The sequence below is a fragment of the Pyrgilauda ruficollis genome, unplaced genomic scaffold (genome assembly GCF_017590135.1).
Source record: "Pyrgilauda ruficollis isolate IOZ18807 unplaced genomic scaffold, ASM1759013v1 scaffold49, whole genome shotgun sequence".
Lineage (NCBI taxonomy): Eukaryota > Metazoa > Chordata > Aves > Passeriformes > Passeridae > Pyrgilauda > Pyrgilauda ruficollis.
The window spans coordinates 1,218,015-1,239,806 of record NW_024526488.1 but is presented as its reverse complement, the minus strand read 5'-3'; the positions used below and the strand labels follow the sequence as shown (position 1 = coordinate 1,239,806).

The 21,792-nt window shown below is 39.7% G+C and overlaps 2 protein-coding genes across 2 annotated transcripts; one reads left to right on the top strand and one right to left on the bottom strand.

Moving 5' to 3' along the window:
* Positions 1-615: 615 nt before the first annotated feature.
* On the bottom strand, positions 616-9,998 carry PRPF38B (pre-mRNA processing factor 38B). The gene is made up of 6 exons (XM_041479562.1): positions 9,626-9,998; positions 6,295-6,363; positions 5,857-6,008; positions 5,713-5,773; positions 2,932-3,155; positions 616-2,679 (listed from the first exon to the last, which is right to left on the bottom strand). The coding sequence occupies exons 1-6, from the start codon at positions 9,902-9,904 to the stop codon at positions 1,824-1,826; spliced, it is 1,641 nt and encodes a 546-aa protein (XP_041335496.1). The 5' UTR covers positions 9,905-9,998; the 3' UTR covers positions 616-1,823.
* Positions 9,999-12,814: 2,816 nt separating this feature from the next.
* On the top strand, positions 12,815-21,693 carry HENMT1 (HEN methyltransferase 1). The gene is made up of 7 exons (XM_041479597.1): positions 12,815-12,859; positions 13,453-13,581; positions 15,105-15,217; positions 16,967-17,101; positions 17,505-17,687; positions 19,272-19,449; positions 20,766-21,693. The coding sequence occupies exons 2-7, from the start codon at positions 13,468-13,470 to the stop codon at positions 21,159-21,161; spliced, it is 1,119 nt and encodes a 372-aa protein (XP_041335531.1). The 5' UTR covers positions 12,815-12,859; positions 13,453-13,467; the 3' UTR covers positions 21,162-21,693.
* Positions 21,694-21,792: the final 99 nt, after the last annotated feature.

The following is a 21,792-nucleotide window of genomic DNA, read 5'->3' as shown; positions in this document are numbered from 1 at the left end:
TCCATGCAATCTCTTGGCAGACTGCAGAGACAATTCTAGTAATCTACTAGACAGGGCATTTTTTTTTCTTCTCCAGTATTTTGGTTTTACACTGCAAGGGAATGAATTTGTTGAAGCTTAAGTTTTGTTTCAAGTTCAGACTTAAAACCAGGTAACACAAATATAAGCAGACAACCGTAACAATGTCAATACTTTTAAAAAATGTTGATTACTAAGGATCATGGTGATAAAGACCATTACAGTTCAGAAACCAGGAAGAAAAAAAGTTAGCTTCTTGGAATACTACGGAATGAAGTATACTGTTGAAAGTCTAAACACTCTTTTCACTGGATGTTTAAAACGAAACATGCCTAGATGACCTGTATCACACAGAAGCAAAAAAAGGCAAAATACTGTATTTCTACCCTCAAGTTACTTCATGATTGATTCCCACTTCACATTCTTCCTATCTTGGGGCTGTGGCATTTATTTTGTTTGCTACATCTTCGTTGTAAGTTACTTACTACATAAAATCCCTTATTCACACAAAGTGTCACTTGATCTGAAAATAAAATGTGGAGGAACTGAAGCACTCTTTAACTGGCAATGAACGTGCAGGGAAAAGCTGACACTCAATACAAAGGAATTAATTGAGAGTTTATTCCAGATGGTTGTCCTCACTTAGTATACAAGTCATCAGAATAATCTATGAAATAGACTTGGACTTTAATGATACGATCTTTTTCTATAATGCATTTTGGGTTTTCCTTCTAACAACCTGTTTAAAAAAAAAAGTCTGCCAGATGAAATGTTCAGCACAAACTGTGATCTTTACTATTTGTAGAAAATATGAATTAAAAAAGGACACTATCAGTTAATTCTTATTTTAAATGTTTACACTTATAAAATGCTTTGGAAGCTTGAAACTTAAATCCTTTGTGATATTTTTCTTCTTCCTACCTCCCTCTTCCCATCTTAAATGCCTTTATTAGCCCAGGATTATCATAAATGACAGAGTGCAGCTGCTTAAAAACATTAAAGGACCACAAATGGATAAACTGTTTTTTTTTAAAAAAAGGAAGCTTACATGGATTTTCTTCAAACAAAATGCATAGATGGCTACGGTACTCATCCGTCAACCTTTACAGTGTCCGCTTGAGGTAGCCCTTCTACAGAATAACTAAACAAGCCCCAACATAATCTAAATCCTTGCATCAAAACCACTATCTCTCAAAGTCCACTCAATTTAACACCACTGGTGATCAACATAATACATTTTAAAAGCTTTGGACAAAATAGCAGATACAGTGGGCATAAATGTTAGTTCTAAATCTGCAGCCCTCAATGTACATTGTATGCACATAAATATCTCAGCTATAATACACATTCCAGATCCATCCCTAAAAGCCATACTATTATGGAAAGCACAGCCATGCTAACTTCAGGATACAAACCATAATTCCACGTCTACAAAAGGAAAGTATAATTAGTGGCAGTTTATTGCCTCATACAAATTTAACCAACATGGCAACCATGCCAAAGGAATTAAAACATTTTCAGGACATATGTACAGACTGTACATTTCAGAAACATCTGAACAATAAAAATGCAAGAACAATCTCGGCATTACAAATTAAACTAAACAAATGGTTTGAAACCGTCAATGCATTGAATGGGTTTACAAAGGCACTTCCCTACCGAAAATAGGAAATGACAATCTGCAGCCTAGAGGGAGGTTGGAGAAGAGTGCTCATCAACTACTGCACAATCTCAACTTTAAGAAAAAATAAGCAGGATTTAATCAAACATTTATAGGATTCAATGTGATCCACTTTTGAAAGAATTCACACAGTCTCATCTTTGTTTTTCTGTTGCTTTTCTTGGCTCTCTCGTTCTGTACTTTGGCTCCTTCGACGATCGTGTTTGTCAGAATGGTCCTTGCTATCACTGTGATCATGTTTGTGGGAACGTTCTTTGCTTCTGCTACGCTTCCTAGATTTTTCTTTGCTTGGACTCTGATCTCGTTTTCTGGACTTCTCAACACTATCTGTTCTTCCTCTGCTTCTGCTTCTACTTCGTTTATTTGACTTCTCCTTATTTTCATTTTTATGTTTACTTGATTTTTCTTTGCTCCTGCTTCTGCTGCGCTTACCTGTGTTCCTGCTTCGGCTCCTACTCCTATGCTTTCTTTCCCGGCTTCGACTTCTACTATGCTTTCTCTCTTTTTTGGAATCCCTCTTATCGTCGCGGTGTTTCTTCTCATCTTTGTCATCCTTGTGTCTCCTCTCCTCTGTGTCACCCTTACTTTTCCTTTCTTTTGACCTTTCTCTAGATCGATCTTTTTCCCTCTCACTACCTCTTTCCTTATCATAATCTCTCTCTTTTTTCCGACTCCGCTCGTTTTCTTTCTCTCGCTCCCTATCCCTGTCTCTTCTATCTCCTTTCCTGTCACGACTTCGACTCCGGCTTCTGTATCTGTCCCGGCTTCTGCTTCGCCTCCTTTCTAGTGAGCGATCGGTACTTCGAGATCTCCGCCTTTCTTTTTCTCTCTCCTTTGCTTCACGCTCTAATCTCTGCCGTTCTCGTTCTCTTTCTAGTTCTCTATCAAAACTAGATGATCCATGTCCTTCCCGATGGTGACTTCTGCTTCTGGATCTTCTGGGAGACCTCCTGGGACTGATGGATCTCGGTCTTGGAGACCTTTTAAAATAAAAGACATTCTATATGAAACACCTCCTTCAATAGTTAAGAAATCCTCTTTCCAATTTATACTTTACAGACAGAGCTTGTCTTTAATCTTAAATACAAACTATCATCTGATTATTTTAATCCACTAACATCCATAAACTGTTGCCTTAAAACCTATTTCAGTGAAAAGACAACATGTTGCAGGTAGTAAGTAGTTCAATATTAAACTTTTAACATTCATTTAAAAAATAATGTTTATGTGACCTTGAACGTCTACGTTCTGCATGCCGGTCTATTTCTTCCATCCCCTCCTTGCCATCTTTCTTGATTTTTCTAGGTCTGCTTTTAATTTGCTGGTCAATGGCTTTCTGAACTGGCACAGGAATTCTTGGAAACAACGTGGAAAACCATTCAAGCTTAGTGAGGAAGGAACGAAGCATCTCCCCAATGGTCATAACGCAACCCCCACCTGCCTTCACATCCAGGTCCTGCAAAATACAAGCAAAGAATATCCTGATGGTCAAAAATATTCTTTACTGATTAAAAAAAATGCTGCTACATTACTGTCCTACTGAAGTCTCATGATTATGAAAGTTTACTTGTCTCATATTCTAATACATTTCCTTAGAGAAATTCAAACTCTGCACCCTTTGGATTTGGCAGAATGTTACAGATAGGGAATGGGACTTAATATATATGCATGCAGGCACATACTAATCCTGCAGCCATCTGGATGGTAAGGGACTGTCGATGAAGAGATTAACACAAAATCCCCTTACACAGTCTGGTTATATGGTATGATCTTGCATTGTACTTAAATGCCACAAAGTTGAGAAGTCCTCTGAAACTACATTTAATACTCCATTTTGTGGATATACAACTGTGTACCATCATACCCAACCCTGTGGCCTAAATCATTTATGAACTACATCATTGCCTATCTAAAAATGATCATAGAAAAACCTCTAGTACAAAATGGCATCCTAACAAAATTGGAAGCAATAGCAAACCAACTGCCATGAAGCAGTGAGGTTTCTAATTTAGAAATATGTAAAAAAATAAATAAATGAACAAATAATTGGAAACGCATAATCCATGATGACCATTGTCTCTGAAAAGGGTCATTACCGCATGAAGGCCTTCTTGCTATGCCCTCTCACAGCTCAGGACATGTTAGTCAGCTATTGTCAGTCCCAAACCTATAGTGCAAGCACACAAGGAAAGTGAGATTTGTTATCTAAACAGGAAGAGAAAATCTGAACGTAAAACTGCTTGCACTCACACACATTTAAGTGTTCAGATATACAGTTTTTCCAAATATAATCGCTGCAGAGATCTAAAGAAGAAAAAGAGGAGTTAAACGTAGCACCTGGAGAGTACGTACAGTTAAACAAAATAAACATAAGAAGCATTCTGAAAAGTAACTCTGTGTCCTGGGAAGGTTTTCACAGCAGCAGGACAAAAGATGAGCTGCTTCCAGATTTTTAAGAACTGGAGGGGAAAAAAAATCCTGTAGGTTTAAATAATTCCATATATAAAAATTTGCTTCATCCTACTGAATTTGACCAGGACTGGTAAGAAACTTAAGCAGCCTCAAGCAGTTTTTCTACATAACACAAAGCTACTGATAGCAGCTGGGAAAGAAAGACTAATTCCAAAAATATAGTGGGAGATTTTAAGCAACAAGAAATAAACACATCTTGACACCCAATATCAGCAAGAACTGAAATGTATAAACTAAAAAATATGCTTTGAATAATGAACCAGTTAAGACCTGCACAATGCATTGTACTTGCAACTGCTTTACTGTCCTTGGAATTACTTTGTGGGACCCTGAGAATGAAGCCAGCCCAACACTTCTCAAAAATTACAGTCCAATGTTGTGGAAAAGAATTCATATCAGCCAGCCCCAGCTGCGGGAGAAGGACATTACACTGATTCAAGTCCAATTCGGTTTCATTTTTGCTTAAACTCTACTATAGCAGGGGTTTACCTGAAATCACCAGTTGTTTCCTTTGCTCATTGTTTTTTGATACTTAGCATGAAAGAAGCCGTTTAAAATAAATACACTGCATTGCAGTTAGATACAGGTATAATTAACAATATTTTTAATACCAGTATTTGGACATCATTTGCAACTACAACATTTGAAATTTCTTCAAGTAGATGTCTACTGTCACACAGAAGTGATCCTTCCTGTTCTAGTCTTAAATTTAGGATGTAATTTCAAACCTGCTCAATAAATCTTAATTGCAGCAGTATGTAGCAGACTGTGTATTCAACTTCATAGCCCAAGAAACCTCATCCACCAGCTCCCCACTGTTTCTCCAAACAGTAAATGAGGCCTAGAATAACAAAGGTATTCTCCTATCTGACTGCATAATAATGCAACCTTTTTACTGAATTTCTTCAGTTAGCAACTCATCTCTTTATCTACCCCATTAACAAAGACATTAAGATTCCAGAAATAATGCCACCTTATGCAGTAATCAGGCTTTTTGCTTCTCCTCTGAAGAAATCCTGGGTTTAGTTGTTCCAGGACATGAATAATAACCACACAGATTTCTGGCAGAATTTTCTAAGGTGAATGTTGGTTTCTACCACATAGAAACCCACTCTCTCTTTTATGTGAGCACCAATTCCCCTATCCCAGTAATAAACAGATAATACAAATTTAGCACTCGCATGACTTACTACACCTTACCTAAAAGTAACTATGATTTAAAAAAACACAGAGAAGACTCATTCACACAGCCTGCAGTCTGCATTCTGATTCAGTACACCTGTTCCACATGATTTTGCAAATCTGACACAGTAACATCTTAACCAATGAAAAAATCTGTTAGATATTCAAAATCTAAGAGAAATCCCCCAGGTCCCAGCTCGAACCTGTTTCCTGCACTAATTAACATACATAATGATGTAAACAAGAACATCACATTGTAACATTCAAACTACAGAAATCTCTATCAAGCAATGCTTAAACCTAAAGAAGTAACATGAAAAGAAACAAAAGAAAATAAATTATTACCCTCGCCGACATACCTCTTCATCATCAAGAAAGGATTCAAACCAGTCCCATAGATCTGTAGGTGGCTGTGTGTACCTTTAAGCACAAAAACAATATAAAATTTTAATACAGCTTTCTGCATATTAGATCAGTCATTAGTTGATGATATTGATACTTACCTAATATACATAAATCCAAGAGCCCTAATATATGGGGAGTCTGTATGAGTGATAAGGCCCATCACTTGTTTACGAGTGAGCTTCAGTGTAAATAATTTGTAGAGCAGACAAAAAGCAGTAGACACAATTCCTCCAGTTCCAACACCACGCACCTTTCAAAAACAGAAAGTTAGGTGAGGATGCAGGAAGTCACAAAGACATTATCCCAAACCTACAAAAGAATATGAGAACTAACACAGGATAAAATCTAAATCTACAAAGCTATGTGGAAAAAGGAACACTACTTACATCCACAGCTTTGGAAGCAAGAAGTATCTACTCTTTGTAATAAATATTGTATATCTAGAGACCAAGCCAACATACAAGCACATTTTATCTATGCTTTGAAAAGTTATTTACCAGACAGAAAAATTCAAGAAGGCACGTACTTCTACTTACCCCTCCACACATCCCTGTCTGGCCTGCTGTTTTTCTGCTGCCCTTTTCCCATGGTTCAACATGTGTAACCTGAAAGGGTGAGGTGGGGGACAGGAGGAAAGAAAGAAAATGACAGTTACAACCTACATAATGTTTAGGTGACCACACAAGCCTGATTTAACAATGGATATCCTAAACCAATCTTAAAAAACTGTCTTCTAGCAAATTCAAGATCAAGTCTGCTTTGTCATTACAGTAAAGCAAAGCACTTGGCTATTTTAATTACCACATTAAGAAATTACAGCCAAAATCTTGAAGGAAATTTAAAACAAACAAATCCCATAACCCCAAAGGAAACATCCATGCTTATTCTATACTCCATGAACTTTCAAATACTTTATGACTAAACCCCACCATTACTATTTCCTTGGGTGATTGAATGACTGCCTTTATTTAAACCATCTCCTTACAAGTTTAGTGATAACTGCTGATGACAGCTAAAAAAGTCAAAATATACAGTCTCATATTCCTAAGTCTCATTTTTGAAGTAAACTAACTAGAGAGTTCTTTTCTTTATCACTTACTATTAAGGCAAAAGAAATGTGTTTATCAAGAGTGGTATTTTAACATAAAGTCAATGTTTCTTCTCTTAAGACTGCAGAGATGTAAAATTGCCCAAGACAAATCTTGTGAGATACGTTTAGGGATGAGTGCACAAACAAAATTAATCAACACCATTCATAAAACTCAACAATTAGAGTCATAAAAAGCTCAGAACCACATAACTGCCATTTGAAATTCTGAAATTCAGAGAAGCAATATCTGGGTCAATAAACAAGTGTAATTCCTAAACACATCAATTTAAAATATATGTAAAAGACAAAAAAAGATACAATGGTGCTACAGTGGATTGGGAATAAGAGTTCATGCTGTACGGTACTTCACAAATTAAGATTCTTTAACAGTACATGAAATAAACCAATTATGTACACAATCACATGAAATCAGAGACACACTAACAGCAGAAGTTGTTGAACTGTTTCTCTGGGTTCTTTACAGTTGCTGTCTTTGCCAAACAGGAAATATGAGAGATGCCAATACTGTAGAATTCAAAATCCACTATGACTTCCTGTACTGTTAGCATGAGAAGTTCATAAATACTACATAAATAATACTGCATATCCTTCTGGTTATATAGTATTGCCTCTCACAGGAAATGAAAAGTATTTTTTTGTCAAAGGTTTGAGTATAACATTATCACAAATGCTAGTCTTCAACTTTAATTACAGTCAATGTAAACATGCTGGTTTTGACAGGTATCAATTAGAACAAACAACAAAACCCTGAAAACAATATTCATTTCAAAAAGGAGTAATTAATGTTTTGATCCCACAAAGACTGCTTTGTATGCTTGTTGGAAATACACAGATGAAATGAAGCTGAGGACATGCACATGGTGTTAAGGTCAGGGATAAAGAAAGAGGAAGTCCTGCACTTCGTAGATACAGAACTGAAACAGGAGCCCAGAATTACGAATTAATTAAGTCAAATATCTGCACACAATCCCTATCTCCAAAGATGGTCCTTATCACTAGCTGCCTGTTTGACTTACAATCACCTTTGCTCATAATCCAGTGCAGCATTCTAATATTTTCTAGAAGAGCCACTTGTTTCTTAGATAGACAGATACACTTGAAGATGCAGCTGCTATGACAGGTCATTAAAAAAAACCCCAACAACTCATTAAAAAATACCAAAACAAACTACAACTACCAAAAAAAAAAAAAAAAACACCAAAAAAAAAAACCCCAAACCCACAGCAATTACTCAGGAATCTTAAAACATGAAGAGAATTCAGATCTTCCTAGTATCAATGAAGCAGCTTTAACCATCAGGTTATCTTCTCCCTCACAGCCGTTACTCATGAGTGAGTACGGGGCTGAGTTTTCTCTTTATTAACTGTCAAGATCAGTAAATAAATCAGATCAATATGCAGGTTTTTAATGGCTTGTCAAAATTCTTCCCAAATTTAAGATAAAAGCACTTTTGGAATTAAACAGTAGGTCAAGCAAATGAACTATGTGACCTGCTGCTGAGCTCTACCAGTACAAAGATGACGAATTGCACCAAATACTTTCAGTGAATCTGAAGGGATTCACTTTAAAAATAGAGTAAGCTCTCAATTTTTCTGAAAATATGTTTATTTCATAACTTTTTGAGCTCTAAAAATCAACTGCATAAGTAAACTCCGCTACTTTCCATTCAGAGTCGTGAGTCTCTCACACATGCAGCATGTAGTAAATTAACTGGAGAGATGCTGCCGACAATAAATGTTACACTAAGTATTAGGAGAAATAAATAATCAGCTCCAAATGACAGAGCACAGGCAGAGAAATGCTATCTTTACATGAAAAAAGAGTAGCATAAGTAAGCACAAACTGCCAAAAATCTCAAAATACTGTGGTGGAATTTTTTTTCACAATTATGGTGCCTTAAGTAACTTGATTTGGCTTGGATAAATGAAACAAAAATACTACCTTTACTTTTTATTTTATTTCAAATATACTGGAACCCACCAGCTGACACAATAACATTATCAAGCAAAATGAATTCACCTGAAAAAATACGCCAATAACGACCAAAACACAGGTGACTAAATGAATTATCTAACTTCGAATTATCTAAATTTTGGTCTCGTTATCAGAACAAAGAAAGTGGCTGCGTTGATTAGCATTAATTATGCATACCTCTACCTGGGAGAGTGGCTTGATGGAAGCCTCGGTGCAAAACTGATTCAATCCTGCTAACAAAACAAGAACCGAGACATGGGTGCCCTGATACAGACCATTCATCTCCCCAGCACATCTTACCTAACGCCAAGAGAAGCACTAAAACGAACTCGTTAAGTCGTAAGCTGAGTTACGGAGGAGGGAACCCTAAGGTGGAAGTGAGAATGAACGCCACACGCAGACACCCAGGGTCACCAGCATGCCTGCTGGGTGTTACGGGGCGCGCAGGCGGCTCCGCGCCGCGGGGAGGGCCGGTCTCTGGCGGCGGCACAGATCGGCGCCCTCGCCGCGCTCCCCGGCTGAAGGCGCAGCCCTCAGACGGCCATTTCGCCCCCACCAACCCCGGCTCACGCTGCCCTCTTCGAAACCCATTTACAGCTCGGCAATTCCAAATCCGATGCGGAACGCGCCTTTCTGGTGAGGCAGAGAAGGCAATGCCTTGGATTCCCCCAGCTCAGCAACACAAGCGACACTCACTCCCAACCCTCACCGCAAGATAAGGGGCGAAAAGGCGCGGGCCGCAGCCAAACCGGGCCCGGCGCCAGCGCGGCCCGCGGGCTCACCTTGAAATAGATCTCGTCCACCACTTCGTGGTAGGTCTTGAGCTCGTAGAGCTGCACCTTGAAGTAGGGCGACGATAGGATGTTGGTGAGGATCATAGGGTTCAGATTCATGGTCTTTTCGTTGCCCCACAGCGGTAGCACGTTGCCCTGCTTGCCCGAGGCCGCCGGCTTGGGGCCCCCGCTCTGCAGCGGCTGCTGCACGGGCGGGACGGCGCCGGGCGGGTGCTGGGCCACCTGCTGCCCCTGGCAGTTCGCCACTGCGGGGCTGTTGTTGGCCATGGCGGGTCGGCGCTCGGGGCAGGCGGGCCGCGCACACGGAGCGGGGCCGGCGGGCGCTGCCTCAGCCCCGACAAGATGGCGGCCGGGGAAGTGACGGCGGCGCCTTCCGGGGCCGCGTCACCGACCCGCGGGGAGCGGCGGGGAAAGGGCGGGGGAGCTCCGGAGCCTTGGCGCGGCCCCGCCCGCTGCCCGCTCGGCCGTTTGCCGCGGCTCTTCCCGCGGCTCTTCCCGCCCTCACCTCACCTCGCCTCGCGGCAGCCGTGGGGCCCGGCGGGCGGGACATCACCGCCAGGGAGAGCGAAGGGACTCTGTGACCCGAAGGGGGACAGCTGCTGACACCGTCATACGGAGTTCAATAGATTAATCCACGGATTTAACAAAGTTGAAAACTGGTCCCCTCGGTCCCTTGTCGTTGGTAATGAGGCCACGGCATAGCTGGTTCTGGCCGCTTCTGCCTCCACGGCAGTGGAGAAGCAAAGAAGTCACAGAATGCCTTGGGTGGGAAGGAGACCTTGAAGACCATCTCTTTGGTTCCAACCCGCTGCCATGGGCAGGGACGCCTTCCATTGGACCAGGCTGCTTTAAGCCCCATCCAGCCTGGGCTTGAAGGGATGGGGCATCCACAGTATCCCTACTGGGGAGGGGGAAAGGAAGAAATGTTGGGCACGTTCAGCGTGCTGTAGCCGCGGAGGGCAGTGGTGGCTGCAGTGATAGCTAGGGCATGGCCCAGTCTGTTCACTTGATGCCGTGCTGTGTGTGAGGCCCGCTGCTCTGGCCCGGACGTGGCTGAGCAGCTTCTGAGAACCCTGTCAGACACCCAGGAAACAGTAACTGTTCCCTGCTGCTCAATTCCAGCTCAACAACTCTTTCTGAAACTCGTAGTCCTACGTACAGACTTGGAACAAGCAGAATTAGGTTAAACAGCTAAGAGAGCATCACTGTCTACATATAATTACTAACAGCAAAGAGAAAATCCCTGGTTTTGCCTGCAAAAGCAAAAACCCCAAAGCCAATATAACTAGCTATATACTTTGGTGTCAGTCTTTAAACCTGAAGTACAAAAGCGTGATTTAGAAGAATTGCCAAAATATTCTAAACATCAAATGACTGTGCGAAAAATTAACTGAAAGTTCAGTGAAATGACTGCAAGCTGTGCCAAAGTATGCTCAGTTGTACACAGAAGGGCTCTCCGTTGCTCAGTGCATCAGGAAACAGGTACAGGGAGAAGTTGGTATAAAATCATCCATGGGAATAGCATCTCTACATGCTTAAACTAACCCAGATTTTTAATGTAGAAAACAGGAGATAAGTACTGTTGGAAGTAACATAAAAATACCTTCACTCTTCATTACACATTGAAACATTGAGAAACAGTTCATTTTCATTACCCTGGCCCTTCAAGTACCTTAGAGTTTGTGCTATAGCAGAAAAGTGTTATCAGGGCCCTGGCAGCTAACAGTTTCTCTAAGCTGCCTGTTTTGCTATCGAGGCTTTCCATTCCTCTTTTCTAGAAATAAGCACCAGTCCTCTTTTGGCCTCCTCCTTCCATGTTGGCTGATTTCCAAAGACATTCACAAAATTTTCATTACTTGCATGGCTCTACCATATTGATGCAGTAAATACCCATTTAACTATCTCATATCAAATCAGAGAACTAATCAGAAAAACTAATTCCAAGAAAGTGATCTTGTTCTGGCAGTAGTAAGCTAGAGCAGTAACTTTTCTTTGATCACGAGTGGTTTTGTTATTGTTGTTTGGAGTACTTAATTTTTATTGTGCAACCACTTCAAGACAGACAATACTTCTGTTATAATTTCTATTATCCTGATTGTGTTTCCATGCATTTACCTTTTCCTGTTGGAATATTTAGGCAAATGCATTCCAAACCTCAGTATTTTTTACGCTCTATAAGATCACGTTTTTATACTTCTTTCACTCTCTGGTGGTGATGCTGAAATCTCTCATATAGTGGCAACCTATAAATCCATTTGCTCCAAATTAGATTTTCTTCCCTCAGGCATCCCAACTGGTTTTTACAGAGTACAGCCAAAAGGAAAACCACTGGGCAGAATTTATAGAATCATCTAGTTGAGATGTAAGTACTAAGTGATATTTCAGGGTTAATCAATTACTCAACAGCCAAAAAGAGTAACGTGCACTCTGAATAGGCCACGAAACTTAAAATGTTAGCCAAAAGTTGGCATATACATTTCTAGAATATTCTGAAATCTTAATGGGCATAGAATTGTCTAACTTACCTAACTTTATCCTCACTGCCACCAGAGTCCTGCGTCCTTCTAGGTCCCAGGCCTACACTATATCTTCATTAATAACAGCCCTGCCCTGTGATTAGCAAACGCTTTACGTGCTGTTAGCAGAAGAAATGGGACATTTAGAGCCAAGCTTTCCTTTCTACTTTCACCGTGCAGCTACACAGCTGCCTACTCACCGAGAGACGAATTTGCCCTAGCATGGAAAATACTTAATGAAACGCTGCAAAAGACATCGATTTTGGGTGTTTGTTCTCTCTACCGCACTCACCCAGGCAGGGCTAGTGCACTGTATGTGACAACCAGCTCCACAGCGCGCTTTCCCTCTGCGGCGAGGACACACGGCTTTAACACAGCAGCACCCCAAGGGACTTGCATGAGGAGGGGCGAGATTTTCGGGGTTTAGTTTAAAAAAAGTAGGGACACCGCTCGCCGCCGCCAATCACCTTTTAATGACACTGAGGGAGGTTGGCACGGATCAGTAGAACAGTGGACCCGGGGACGGTCATTGGTGCCGAGGTACCCTCGCACAGAAGTGCCTTAGGGAACATCCCCCGCACTGGCGCTGTCCATTGCAGCTCCCGGCGCTCCCCGGAGGGGCCGCACCCCGTAGGGGCGGCCGCTTGTGCCCGGCGGGAGCTCGCCGTGGGAGAGAAGGTGGAACGGGAAGCGCGGGGGAGCCCCGGTAAGGGCAGTGGCTGTCGGGGTTGGAGGCAGTGGCTGTCGGGGGTCGGGAGGTTGGTGCCGCGGGCGGCCCCTCACGCGGGCGCTGCTGAGGGGAGCCCAGCAGGCCCGCTTAGCTCCCGGGGCGGCGGGGGACTGGCCTGAACACCGAGCCGGCTTTTGTGTCATATACACAAAAACATATTTTTATTTGTGTCATATACACAAAAACGTATTTTTATTTGTGTCTAAAAGACCTCGTAGAGCAATCGAGTTGTGTGCAGGCTTGCCCCAGATGCGCTTGGTTGTAGCGTTTGGTTATGGTCTGTGTCCAGGTGTGCTGGATGGAGAGTGACAGATTATGAAATTTGCTTTTTTTAGATTTGTATATGATTTATAGTCGTTTACATAAGGTTATTTACATAATTTCACGTGGAGATAACAGCCTAATCTTTTTTTTTTTTTTTTTGTCATGTTTTTGTAATTCTTTGACTAGAACTCAGATCAGGTCTGCCTCTGCTTAACTGGGACTCAAACACCACTGAAAACAGCAAACTTTGTAATTAGATGTGTTATGAAGTGCTTCAGAAAATAAGAGTTAACTTTTTATTTTAGGGTTGCCAGAATACTATGGATAAGAACTATAAAGAAGAGTTTACACAAATTATTAAATTTGAACCTCCTTTGTACAAACAACGCTACCAGTTTGTTAAAGATTTAGTGGAGAAATACAAACCTAAGAAGGTTGGTATGTTTTGTGTCTTTAGGTTATAAACTTGAAAGTAAATTGACACTTGGCATCTCAGGAACACAAAATGGGTAGATAACCTGTTGACCTAATTACCAAACAATAGTAATGAAGGAACTCTTAAAACTGGACGGCCTTAGCAGATACCTTGCGATATGTTGTTTTTCAGGGGTGCATAAAATTAATGTTACTTGGCAGGAAGAGGTGAATATTTAAACAAGAGAAATGCCTTTGACTGTTTTTGAAAGTAGTGGGCATTCTGTTTTTAATTTAACGCTGTGGAATTTGGTTCAAGTTGCTTTCCTCATAGTTGGGTTTTACTTTCCAGAGCTGTTAGTTCCATGTAGCGTATCAGGTTTATTTCATCGTTTGCATGAATAGTCTCAGATAAGAAGTGACACTGAAAGTGTGGAATTATGTGAGGCTAACTCATCTCCACTTTCTTATGGTCTTGTGACCCTCCACCTGTGTTGTCACCTGTGCCCCCCAATATACCAGAACTTTTGTTTTACAACTCGCTGCGAAAAGTTAAATTATTTAAGTAACAACCTTTAGTGTTTGCTCTCTTCTAATGTGTCTTCCCCACTTCCTTCCCAAAAAGTTGTTCTCAAGTCTGCAGTCTTTAACCCTTAAACTGATGTTAATATGTATGGGGGCATGCAAGAAACTGATGCACCTGCATTACTTATGTAATCATACTTCTAGTAGCTAATAAAAATCTAATCCAGTCTATGATGCCATGGCAGTGTAACATGCTTTAAAATAGAATGTATTCACCAGTGTTGCATCTGTCTTTAAAGGTTTGAATTTTCTGATTTAGGATGTGGAATGGGTGGGAGGGTGAATTTTCTTTTACACAGACAGTAGATAAACCGGATACAAACAACTCAGGATTTTCATGTGGGGAACAGCAGTGTGCTTCAACCTTGACTGAGCCTGAGAAAGAGCAGTGGGGGTTGGTTTACATACTCAGCTATCTCTTTAGCTTACAGGAAAGAATATCTATTATTTGGCTTCATGGTCTGAATATCCCCAGAGTTCCCACTGAAACATTAGACTGAGCCTGTAAACTTGTTTTATGCAGATTCTTTGCTGCTAACTTGGCTGCTGGTGAGCCTGTTCTCAGTGTTTTGGAGGGAGAACAGCCCAGTGAAAAGCAGTGGTGAATGTGAAAATAACTGCAGCTTTTGTACCTCAAATCATACTTTACTGTTACTCATGTGGAAGACATTCTCCAGAGTCAGTGGGATGTCCTACGTATACTTGTTTATAGTTGTAGTAACAAAAGGTGAATTATTTTTTAAAAAATCTTGCAGGATCTTTATATACATCTTTTAAAAAGAATTTTCAAATCTGCATCTATCCTGCTTGCTCACAGCTGTGAATTTTAGTTATGATTCTGAAATGCTGTATCATTAAAAAGTTATTTTGATAAGTATGGAATTTTAGTTTTATGCAAGTCTCTGAAATTACTTAGAACTATATAGCATTTATATGTTTTTTAATATCTAATTTACAGGTGGCAGATTTAGGCTGTGCTGATTGCAGCCTTCTCTGGATGCTGAAATTCTGCAGCTGCATTGAAGTGTTAGCTGGGCTAGATATCTGTGCAAATGTAATGAAAGAGAAAATGTAAGCTCTTTAATTGTTTTGAGGTTTGTGTTTGTCTTGACCTAGTGGTGTGGTGAGTTGACCCTGGCTGGAGCCAGGAGCTCACCAAAAGCTGCCCTATCATTCCCCCTCCTTGGCTGGACAGAGAGAGAAAATAAAACAAAGTGTTGATGAGTTAAAGGGCAGGGAGAGATCACTCATCAGTTACCATCATGGGCAAACCAGACTTGACTTGCGAAAATGAATTGAATTTATTATCAAAATCAGAGTAGGATAATCAGAAGTAAAGCAAATTTTAAAAATACCTTCTCCCTACTTCTTACTCCTTCATGGGTTTAACTTTATTGCCTATTCTCTACCTCTTCTCCTGCAGTGTTGCAGAGAGATGAAGAATGGGGATTACAGTCAGTTCATTGTGTGTTTGCATGTTATTTCTGCTGCTGCTTCCCCCTCAGGGATAGAAGTTGTTCCTCTGCTCCAATACCTGGTCTGTCCCATGGGGGAGACAGACTTGCATGAAGTGCTCCAGCACGGGTCCTTCCCACCGGCTGCAGTTCTTCATGAGCTGCTCCAGCCCGGGTCCATTTCCACAGGGTGCAGCCTGCTCCAGCATGGGTGCCCCACTGGGTCACAAATCCTGCCAGCCAAGCTGCTCCAGTGTGGGCTCCTTTCTCCAGAGGTTGCTGCCAGGAGCCTGCTCCAGCATGGAGAAGCTTCTTCTATAGCCCCCTGGCCAACTTGCCATGCAAACCAAATACAAGTGGCGTGGTGCAGCATTTCTTGTAGAGGCTTTCAAAATTAGGGTAACTGCAGAAATAGCAGCTTGGCAAATGGAGAGTCCTGTCATGGTTAGTTACACTGGATCTGTGCCTGGGGACTCCTGGCCTGCAGGTGCCCATAACATCACCTAGTGTAGCCAGAGGTCTGGGTCATGCAGAGGCCTCAGGGTGTGCACATCTGAGAAATACACTGTTTGTAAAGGCACTAATGCATGCTATTAGGAATATCTATATGTACTTATATGTGACATTATTGTCTTGAGAAAGATCAGTTTTGATCTTTTTGAAATGTACGTGGAACTTTAGTCACCAAGGTGGGGACTTGTTTATCATTTTCAAATAGGAAGGTTAGCTAAGTGTGTGGTATCTGGTTTAGAACCTCTCTAAAATGAGAGGTTTATGTGATCTTTGAAGCGTTGGTCCAGTGGATGAATGTAGATTTACTGAAAGCAGATCAACACAATTTCAGTGAATATGCAGGATCTGGATGTTATCTCTTGCTCTTTCTCAAGAATGAAGAGAGGTAACCTTTTATATATAATATTTATTGTGTGTTTTGCCTAATGCTGTACTTCAGAATGAAATTTGCACATGTACTTTGGTTTCTCAGTATATTTTACTTGGAAAAAATAGGTAATATGCTTGCCTAAAACTACCCCTAAAACCCTGCAAAGCTTGTCTAAGGCAGAGTTACTGTTTGTCTGGAATTGAACTATTATCAGAATTTACAAGCGGCTTTCCAAGTGACTTGAGAGTATAATGGAAATTTTTGTAAACACGAAGGACAGTTTCTGGATTAACTTCTTTCTGTCCTATCGTAGGTAGTTAGAAGTGCTTGTATTGCATATGCTTCTTTACATCCATGTAAAATAGTTAACCTTTTTGAAATTCATGAGGTATCTATGCCAGGTGTTTGCTAGTTCATTTTCACGCACTATGAATCTTGTCTTAAGGTCCTTCCTGTAACGTCATATTTTTAATACTTTTGTAGGCATACGTTGTCTCCTCTTCCTGTTGATTATTTGCAGCCATCTGAAAGATCCCTAACTGTTACCTTGCATCATGGTTCAGTTGCCCACAAAGATCCTTGCATGCTTGGTTTTGACTTGGTGACCTGCATTGAACTGTGAGTATTACGACAATGCAAAATGATTTTTAAGTCCATTAGAGTTCGGTTTGGAATTTTTCCATATTCCAAACAGGCTTGATCAAACCTTTCAAGCAGAAGAATAGAATTAGAAAAGTAGAAAGTAGAAGAGTGGCTCCTAACTTGCGTTTAAGTTAACCACACTAAGTAATTCAGGTAGTGCTTATGGCAGGAAGAGGATACTGATGAAAAAATACAAAATGCAAGAGGAGATTTGCTCAGACAAAATGCCATGTGCTGCCACTTGGCCACAGTGCCTGTGCTCATATTGCAGAGATAGGTGTAATTACAAGTTACAGATATGGGTTTGGAGTTCTTTTGACTGGTCGTTAAGATTATAGCAGTGTGTTTTTAAACACAGACATCAATTTATTTTTTTCAGAATAGAACACCTGGAAGAATCAGAGCTGAGGAAGTTTCCTGAAGTGGTGTTTGGTTTCATGGCTCCAAGCATAGTTGTGATCAGCACTCCAAATTCTGAATTTAACTCTTTGCTTTCAAGAGTGATGTTATACAGGCATCCAGACCACAAATTCGAGTGGAGCCAAGCACAGTTTCAAAGCTGGTAAGATACTGAACATCATATGCTGGCTGCATATGGTGCTGCTCTGAGTGCCCAGTAGCGTGAGAATGAATGGCTGTGCATTTTCAGAATGGTTCACTTATGTGGTTTTCTGTCAGTGAAGTGTCACCTCCTGATTTGGTGGTTTCTTCGCTGTAGAGAGCAGTTAAGGATATTCTGTGGATTTTGTATTTTATGATGGTTGTTAAATTGGCTTTTACTGTAACTGCTCTACAAAAAAGATTTAAACCTTTTACTTACTCTTTATGTATCTTTATTACAATTAACACAATTGAAATGTAAGGTATCAATCTTGTTGTATAATACCCTGCTACAGTAATTCTTCATAAAATCCAAGGAGTGGGCTTGCTTTATATGGTGTGTAATCAAAGCACTCAGTAAGAGTATGCAAGCAGATTTATCAGATAACCACAGCAGTGGGGCATGTTGAACACAGGCTAGTTTAATGGATCATGGCACAATGAAGGATTTAAAGCAAATCATATGCATGTGACAGAGGGTTACATGAGATCTATCTTACCCTTAATATCAGGAATGTAGTAAAAATAAAACAAAGGGAAAATGGGATGCTCTGATAACATTCAACTGTCAAGCAGTTGTGGAAGAAAATACATGGTACAGTAAAGAATGCCATACCTCAGTAGCCAACTCTTGGTGTATCTCTCCTGGAAATTTTGCCCCTTAAACTATGTTGTTTCTGCCATACACTTTAAAGTATCCAGTGATTTTTGAGTAAATAGTTTTGCAAAGCTGGAAGCATGTATTTTTCCCTACAAACTGATACTAAAACCTGCCTGTAATTAGCTACCTTAGGGCATCTTAGAGAAAATTTCTTTGACTTCAAGTATGTTTAGATTTTGCTTTTAGATAGATCTGAATTTAAAAATATCTATATCACTGAAGAAATCTGGGGGTTTTTTGCGCTGTAAACATGAGAAAGCCTTTGTGTTATGAAATAGAAATATTACATTATTCTCTAAAATACATGAGATATTAATTTAGTTTTCTTCTTTTCCATGGAGAATGATGCAGGTAGGTAGCACAGTTTTGGTTCCTTGCCCCATTTGTTCACTGGCTGATATACTACAAGATACTTTTAATTTAGGTGTTATATACACTGTTGTAACCTTGATTAGGTAGATTTTAGTTTTTCTATATTAACAGCAAATCACACTTTCTCTGTTAAGTGGTCTCTTGTGGTTTAAAGGTGTGTATGTTTTTTACGGGTTTTTCTCAAATAATCTTGTTCTTGAAAATCAGTTTTTAGCTGACTTCCAGGTTGGTGACTAAGCAACTGTGAGCATTAACATTCCAGGCACATATTGTAGAAGAAACAGTAATGTTTGGATGGCTAAACTACTGATACTAAATGATTCAGACTATGGTAGGCATCTTACAGCTCTGGTACAACAAGATGTGACTGCTTATCTTTAGGCATGGAAGTATTGTTAGAGAAATGATGCTCAAGCCTTTGCAGCCTTAGAGTCTTGATTCTCCTTAAGAATGGATATTTATCACATGGAAAGATGAATATTTCACATAATTGGAATAATTGATCTTTCTTAGGGCTCTAGAGACTGCTAGATGCTATGATTACTCAGTGGAATTTACTGGTGTCGGGCACCCACCAACGGGAATGGAGAAGGTTGGGTTTTGTACCCAAATAGGTGTGTTTTTTAGAAAATATCCTCAAACTGCTGAATCTGTTCAGTCTGAGAAACCCATGGAAGCAGTTTACAAAACAGTAAGTATTATTTTCTTCCTTTAGAGGTATAAATAATGAGTAAAGTTGTCTGTGACTACCTGTGAGGTTGTTACCATGAAATATTGCTGACAATCACAGCAAGACAGTCTCATTCTTTGTATTTCCAGTTGTACAAAGACCTTAAACTTTTAGGGTATTTGCTAAATAACAATATGGATAATCATTCTTATCTTAAGATACTCCTATTCTTGGAATGAATTTTTTTCTTTTCTGCTAGCTATTTTTCCTCTAGTCATTAAATTTATTTATTATATGGCTGTTGGTAATGACACAGATTTTTCAGATACATAAAATTTTTTAAAGAACATTGCTTACTAAATGTGACCTGAATTGAAACGTAAGGTTGTGTTATGGCTTTATCTTTTATGATTTCCAAGCTATAAAAACATTTGTAATTTCTGTATTGGAAATTTCTATGCATGTGAAATGTTACCTGTCATCTATTGCCCTTAATAGATTAATGAAGTGCTCTTTAATGCTTACCAGAGTTGGAAATACATCTAGGTGATGGTGATTTCTTTCATTAGCCCCTGTTATAGGGTCATTTTGGAGAGAGTTTTGACATGGGTATCTTTTGAGATGAAACAAAAGTGTTAATTTTGTGTGTTTCTTAACAAATTAATTTTTATAAGGTAACTAATTTATGGGAATAATTCAACATTTCAAGATGTAACTGGAAAGTAAGAAATAATTATAGACAATGGAACTTCATTGGTAGTGTGTTGGTATAAAGTAACCTGGTGGGATTGAGATTGCCTGCTTAGTTTCCTTTATTGCCTTGGGGTATAGCTCAGTGTAGAACACACTATATTTTCACAGATTTTGAAGTCAAATTTATTTTTAGCATTCCCTACAGCTGTGAGAGCATATTTAATGTTTGACTTTGAAAACAATAAATGACATGATGTAGTCTTGGTTTCCAGATGACAATTCAGGAGTAGTTTAGAATCTCCATCACTATAGAACTGTCCCCAGAACTCCGTAATGCGAGAAGAGAATTATTAAGAAGAGGTAAAGAATTACAGGGCTTTACCTTGCCTGATCTGCAAGTGTTGCTTGCAGGTATAGCCTGTTGGGTTTTGGGGTGTATATTTAAGATTAGTTAACTGCCAGTGTAGCTGTAATAAAGCAAAACAGCTCATATTGCCTGGTTTTTGTTACCTAAAACTGTTTAATAAGTTAAACAGGATTAAATTAAAAATTATATTCACATTTTAGCAGTTTTGGACAGCAAATGTTAAAATCTCAGCTTGTGATAGTGATAAACATTTTATGTATTCTTGTATATTGTAAAGGTCTTCAAAGCAGTGTACCCAAGTCTTAAAGATGAGAAGTACTTGCAGAATGCAGTGATCAATGAAGTTATTTTCACAGCCCAAATCATTAAGCACCGTTTAATGTCAAAACGTGAGGAGTATGGTGATGATCCTGAGAGAAAATCCAAATTCCAACCTTCAATGGACTGTTTTTCTGACTATCTTGGAAAACTGGTTGTTGAAAAAAACATGGAACCATTTGTCAGTGGAAATGAGGTTTACATACCTCTCAGAACAATCTTTTCTTTTCCCAAAGTGAATCGACTTTGTGGTACCTTTGAGAAGTTATGCAAGCTTATTGCGGGCAAGGTCACACTGAGCAGTGATGGTTCTGCTGTGATGTTCAATATTGAACAGGAAAATGAAGAGAATTAGATCAGATTTCTCACACAAAGTTCAGTTGAAGTAATGAAAGTGCTTTTTTTAGAAGCTGTCAAATGGTATGTTCTGTACGCTAACTAGACCACCAAATCTTTTCTGACCTTCCATCAGTGGTATTTATCTGTCAGCACCTCTCATTGAGTGAAGGTGAGTGCTTCTGACAAAGGTAACAGTAACTCATAGGGGTTTCAAGTAGAGTATCAGGGGCTAAAAGCAAATAATTAATTCCCAAGAAGAAAATTAAGTATTTCTGTTTGCTTTCTATTGCTTTATTGTAGCTGTTGTTACTAGATTATTTCTGGTAGTCTCTCGTTAGCTTCAAAGATAGTTTGTTTTACCATCTACTGTGTTGTGCTGAATAATGTGAGTCAGACATAAGTTTAGGGCACGTTTTTTCTTAATTTTTATAAAATTTATAGATGTCTTTTTCAAGATGAAAACTCAGCCTCGATGAAAACCAAATGTTGTTCCAGCTGAACTGAAATATGAAACTGGCACATTTGTTCTGTTTTTGAAAAAAAAATTAAAGAACTGCAGTAATTGTGAATGCTAACCTATCTCTGGTGTAGCTGAAAAATTTTCTGTTTTCATGTGCAGCTTTTGTTCAAAACTGTGAAATGCAAAT